The 6471-nt window shown below is 35.1% G+C and overlaps 1 protein-coding gene across 1 annotated transcript; it reads right to left on the bottom strand.

The window, feature by feature from the left end:
- Positions 1–475: 475 nt before the first annotated feature.
- On the bottom strand, positions 476–4657 carry LOC134260474 (uncharacterized). The gene is made up of 6 exons (XM_062743021.1): positions 4631–4657; positions 2805–3098; positions 1838–1930; positions 1224–1259; positions 1065–1118; positions 476–940 (listed from the first exon to the last, which is right to left on the bottom strand). The coding sequence occupies exons 1-6, from the start codon at positions 4655–4657 to the stop codon at positions 788–790; spliced, it is 657 nt and encodes a 218-aa protein (XP_062599005.1). The 3' UTR covers positions 476–787.
- Between the last annotated feature and the right edge of the window lie 1814 nt (positions 4658–6471).

The following is a 6471-nucleotide window of genomic DNA, read 5'->3' as shown; positions in this document are numbered from 1 at the left end:
CTTAAAACTACTTATTAAAAAAAAGAAACATCATCAAGTGTTAAAAACAGTTTTTACATTACACAGAGGATAATGTAAATTCATTTGTCTCTTGGGAATAATGACTGGACATGCATCCAGTTAAAGATAAATTAATGAGATTGGTGTGGGAAGTTGTTAAGGCATATCTTATCAATTGTTATATCTAAATCTCCTGGGGATTTGGCACAAGAATTAAAGATCTCTCTTCTCTTATTCTCTTAATTGTAATTTATTGTCTGTCAGAGCACTTCATTACTGGATGACCAGCTATTTATTTTCAAAATGAATTTGATATAAAGTTATCAAGATTAATTTGATTTTGTATAATATGATTTATTTTCAACAATCAGTTTTGCAGAGTGTCATGACACATAATTGCAATATATTTTTTTAATGCAGAAATAAAAAAAATGCTACAATGGAATTACAATGTATTGGAGCATTGGACAATCTAGTTTTAAAACGTGACACTGGGGTGTTCATGATATGAATAAAGATCATAGTAAAGAAGTATGTTTTCATGTTGTACAATATAGCACAGTTTTCACAATTACTTCCAATTATTTGGAGATTCTATAATAATTGGTGAATCCTTTTTGTCACAAGTTGTGAAACTTCAATTGTCTGTCCCAAACAAATAATAGCTAAACGGCTTCCTTACACTTATATCTCATAAATTATTAATAAAGAAATCCTTAGTAAATAGCAGTACATACAGATCATACATATATTGTTGAATTTTTTTCAAAGTAAACAATTCACTGGTTCACACAATGTGTGGTTCTAGATGTTGACAAATGCACTTTTTCTGGAGGTATGTATTGTGTCTGTTGTATTTAAAATCCTCAAGAAGTGTCCAATCGACCAGCTTCGTTCTGTTTTTACGTATGAATTCAAGAATAAGGTCGTCAGCCATTTCCTGTTGAATTAAAGTTGAGGGTATAGATTACATTGAAAAAAAAAACAACAACAACAACAAATAAACAAACAAAAATAAAAACGAAAAAGTCTACATATAGAATTGTTGAATAAAGCTGAAATACCTTAATGGATTCCATGTCGTCAGATTTCCGTTTGAGTACATATATAATGAATTGCTGAAAATGTAAATTTGACGATGTCGTATAAATGATATTAAAATATATAGTTTTACTTTGTCTAAGGTACTGAATGTATTAACCTTAAGAAGAAAAACAGTTTACCTTGCATGGATCTATATCGTAATTCAACAGAACTATCTGTCCAAAAAAAAAAAAAATACTACATCATGTTATCAGGCAAACATTTTTGAAAATGAAGCTGGTCAAAAGAAATGTGAAAACAAGAATAAAGAATAATTTCACAGTTTTATGTAAATGGTGGAATTATCATAGATTTATATCCATACAAGAGAAGAGCATGAGAAAATGAATGACAATATTTAATTATCTTATATATTCATTATTTTTACACTCTGAACTTTTATTTGCAATCAGAATATATTCTTTCATTTAAATTTACGAATAAATTATAAGAAGCTAACATCAATCTTTCAATGCTGAAACAATATTTTAATTAATTTTTTTAAGTAACGATCAGTATTTCAGGTCCATTAAGTAAGCAATACAAATCGTGTTACACAAGGAGCAGAGCATTCACGGACTTTAACGTCAGAGATGGGATCAGGTGTCATGAATGAGTGAGCATCTCTTTTCGAACTGTCATGATATGGTTTAGAGATCCATTAAATTATTTTGGTTTAGAATTCGTCTTGAAGTATGTAGTTGCGTTTTCTAAAGGAAATTGAATAAATAGTTTTTGCTTCAAAACATGATACCTTTTTATTTGTCGAAAGCAGGGGAAGAATATTTTGCTCCGTATAGTTTTTCTTTAGGTGCTTCCACACAATAGAGAAAAGTTCATAATTCTCCTGTAACAAAATAATTATAATTTAAAGAGTAAAATTGTAAGGAAAAAATGTCCAGTCTAGGATGAAATTTAAATGTACAACAATTAATTTTAAAAATAATCGGTTTCAATTTAGTCATTAGCTATTCGGACAGCATTTATCAAATATATATAAGCATTGAATTCATACTTTTGGATGTCTTCGATCCTATAACACACCTAGCCTTTCCGACAAATTGAATACCGCGCGTTAGCAAGGTGTGTAAATATAGCACCAACAACATCCAAATATATTATTTCTGATCGATGCTTAAATATCATTGTATTTTTTTTATGCCAAGTCATCAACGATTCGGGATATGTAGTTTTTGCTCTGTTTATCAGTTGTCTGTCTGTCTGTCTGTCTTGATTGCTCGACTGACTATCTGTTCGTCTAAAAAAATTTATATATATATATATATATATATATATATATATATATATATATATATATATATATATATATATATATATATATATATATATATATACCAGCTGTATTCAGTAAGACAAAGTTCCTTTGTTTGCGTTATAGGACTTTTTGATCTCTTTATCTAAAGTTTGACTTGCATTTAGAAACTTGAACCTTCGCCATAAAGCTGTAGTGCGGGAAAATCAATGTCATTGTGCCCAAAACACATATTCTGAGATAGAGAATTATGTGCTCAGTATTTTGATGCAGTCTTGAGTATGCACATAAAAAAGCAACACGAGATAACCATGAAATCATAAAAATGAATCCATTGTGCAAACCGTCTTTTATTTTATCGCAGTGCGATATTCTTAAAATCAAGGAAAGGTTTCATTCTAGTATCTTGCAAACTTTAATAAACTAATATCAGATTTAAAGTGCCTACCTTATCTAATTCTTCCCAAAATGTTGTATATTTGCAGCTACAACAACATAATATACAACATGTCATGACAAATGGTATGATTACCGCAGTTGAACAAACAGCAGCCATTTGTGATTGAGATATCTCAGCTTCTATGATTAAGTACAGTAGAAAAGGACAAAGACAAAATGCTATTAATCCTAAGCTGAATAGAAACCACAGCAGGCAGAGGAATCCACAGTCGTTCAAAGGATACCATCTCTTGAAATCGCTGGAGTTCAACTCTTGAATAATTTCGTCGCAAAGAGAATCAATCTAAAATGAAAGAACTCTATAAAAAGTATCTTACTTCATCTCCATTTTAATCGGACTCATCAATGTGACACATCTGAACCAAAAATGTATAAACAATCCAGATTTACACTGGTGTACAATTTTTTAAAAAAGAAAAAGACTAAAAAGTGAGACATTTTGGTATAAGAACAAGGAATTAAAAAAAAAAATTACTATTCGTACCACCTTAGTTTATAAACCAATTAATTGCAAATATTACTACAAATAGTGGTATATTGGAGAGCACGTGCTCTCGACTTCACACATATATTCAAATCACCAGCTTAAGAACTTTTCATAATTACATGTAGTTTACATATTACTTATGCCTGTTCAATAAATAATGTCATTAGCTCGATAACATACAACATAGTAAACTAGAGTGAAGAAGGATATGGAGTTTCATAAAACAATACAAAATAGGAACAGAGCAACATGGACCTCCGAAACATCAGAGGTGGGATCAGATGCCATGGAGGAGTGAGCATCCCCTGCTGACCGGTCACATCCGCCGTGTGCTCCTTGTCATGATCGGGAAATGACGGAAAAATCCGTCGTCAATTCAGTGTATAAATAATGGACAATTATAGTATGTAAAACGCCAGTGACCATTTGATTCAATGATAAATTGATTTGCTGACAAGGTCATTGTATCGACCAAAGAACTTACGAAATGATGCCTTTAAACGAGACTGTTGATATTCTTGTTTCATCAACTTGCTTGTCAATAATTTACCTCGTTTTAGAAATTCCTCATACGTAGAGCATGCTCTCGCGTATCAAATCAACTGAGAGATATATACTCCGTATGCAGGTGATGAGGGTATATTGCTGCATAAGTAAGGGAAGTAAAGGATAGAAAAGTTAAAGTCATCACGTTTATCAGATAGCTTGATTGTTAGATAACCAATAATGTCTTTTTGAAGTAAAATATCCGAGTATGAAACAGATGTGTCAGACTCTGTGGTATCTTTTATCTCAAGCTCACCAGGATATATCGTATCGACGTAGGAATGGAAATTCAAATTACCATTATATATAAATTATATATAAGATATAAAGTATAAAATATTGAGGAGGGAGCCCACCACACCGAAGGTGTAGGTCTGATGCTATCCCTAGAGGTACAACATGCTCTCATCGGATGGGAACTTGTCAACTCCCGCATAATAACAGCCAAGTTTAACACCAAGGAAATTAAGATCAAGTTAAATCAATGTTATGTCCCCACAATTGATGCTGATGAGGAAAAGAAAGATGCCTATTACCGACAACTACAGGTAGTATTGAATAAAACAGGGAAGAAAGACATGACATTACTTATGGGCGATTTCAATGCCAAAATTTGAGGTGACAACACAGGCCACAGTGAAGTCATGGGTACACAAGGACTGGGCTACATGAATGAGAACGGTGAGATATTTGCAGACCTATGCTCACTAAACCAGATGATTATAGGAGGAAGCATCTTCCCTCATAAAATAATTCACAAGGCCACATGGAGATCCCCTGACCATGTTACAGAGAACCAGATCGACCATATCTGCATTAACAAGAAATTTAGAAGAGCATGAAAAGATGTCAGGGTGATGAGAGGAGCAGACATTTCATCAGACCACCATCTGCTGATGACGGCATTAAGGCTGCACCTCAAGAAGTCCAACAACACGACAAACAGGAGAACAAAGTACAATGTGAGTGCCCTCAAAACAAAGGAAGCGAAGACAGCATACCATCTCAGCTTGTCAAATAGATTCCAGCTACAACAGGAACAGCTAGAAAACAATGATACCAACATCGAGACCCAATGGCAGCACATCAAGGAAATGTGGCAAGGCATGCGAGGAAGTCCTAGGCAGAAGAAAGAATCAGCACAAGGAGTGGATCACTGGTGATACCATGAGGAAAGTTGAGGAGAGGAAGGAAAAGAAAGCGGTGCTGAATACAAACCACAGACAAAGAAGTTAAGAAAAGCATCAGGAAAGATAAAAGAGATTACAGCGACAACCTGGCCAAACAAGCTGAAGAAGCTGCGGGACAAGGGAATTTTAAAGAACTGTATATATTTGAAGAAGCTCTTTAACAAGTTCCAGCAAACAGACAAGCCAGTAAAGGAGAAGAACGGGAAAACTCTCACATTACAGAAGAACAGTTGAAGAGGTGGGTAGAACACTTCAGAGAGCTATTAAATAGACCAGCACCAGAAACACCTCCAGATAACAACCAGCCAATACTAATATAGACCTCCCGATCAACTGTGATAAGCCAACGAAGACAGAGATCAGGAGAGCATTTAATAAACTTAAAAATGGAAAAGCGGCAGAGCCTGATGAGATTCCAGCAGAAACCATCAAAGCTGATACAGAGACAAACATTAACGTCTTATACAACCCACCTCTTCAACAAGATCTGGGAAGAAGAGAACATCCCGGAAGAGTGAAAAGAAGGTATCCTTATTAAGCTGCCAAAGAAAGGAGATTTAAGGGATTGCAGTAATTACAGGGGGATCATGCTCCTGTCAGTGCCTGGCAAGGTCCTCAACAGAATACTTCTCGAGAGAATGAAAGAAGCAGTGGACCCAAAGCTCCGTGACCAACAGGCTGGTTTTAGAGCCAACAGATCATGTGCTGACCAGATAGCCAGTCTGCCCATCATTATAGAACAATCACTGGAGTGGACTTCATCGACTAAGAGAAAGCATTCGACAGCGTGGACCGAGAGACATTGTGGAAGATACTGAGGCACTATGAAGTACCAGAGAAGCTAGTCTCCCTGATTCGAAACACCTACCAAGGCATGATATGCAGGTTGCCCATGCTGGCCAGATGTCTGATAGTTTCGAGGTCAAGACAGGAGATCGGCAAGTATGCTTGCTGTCACCATTTCTTTTTCTCTTGGTCATTGATTAGAACATGAGGTCTACTACATCAGGCAGGAACAATGGTATACAGTGGACACCCCTGACGCAACTAAACGATCTTGACTTTGCAGATGACCTGGCTCTCCTTTCGCACAACCAAAGCCAGATGTAGGATAAAACAACTCGCCTTGCAACAGCATCTGCAGGAACATGCCTCAAAATCAACTTGAAGAAAACAGAATTGATGAAGATAAACACATCTGTCCTAGCTGCAGAACTGTAGCTCTCCGAAAAAAAAATTATATTGGTATAGACCGGAGAGCTACAGTGCCATCCATTTAAAAAACTGTATATTTATTGCACACAAAAAGTTTTCTTAAATCTGGATTAATTCTTCTAAATTCACACCTCAATTGCGAAAAAGCTAGATTTTGAAAAATTCATTACTCCTCTATCAAGTACATTGTACTCTCGTAGTTGACATCTGCATGAAAC

This window comes from Saccostrea cucullata, unplaced genomic scaffold (assembly GCF_032062105.1).
Source record: "Saccostrea cucullata isolate Sc308-1 unplaced genomic scaffold, CSIRO_AGI_Scuc_v1 ctg1205, whole genome shotgun sequence".
Lineage (NCBI taxonomy): Eukaryota > Metazoa > Mollusca > Bivalvia > Ostreida > Ostreidae > Saccostrea > Saccostrea cuccullata.
The sequence above is the reverse complement of the archived record's forward strand: the minus strand, read 5'-3'. Positions and strand labels throughout refer to the sequence as shown.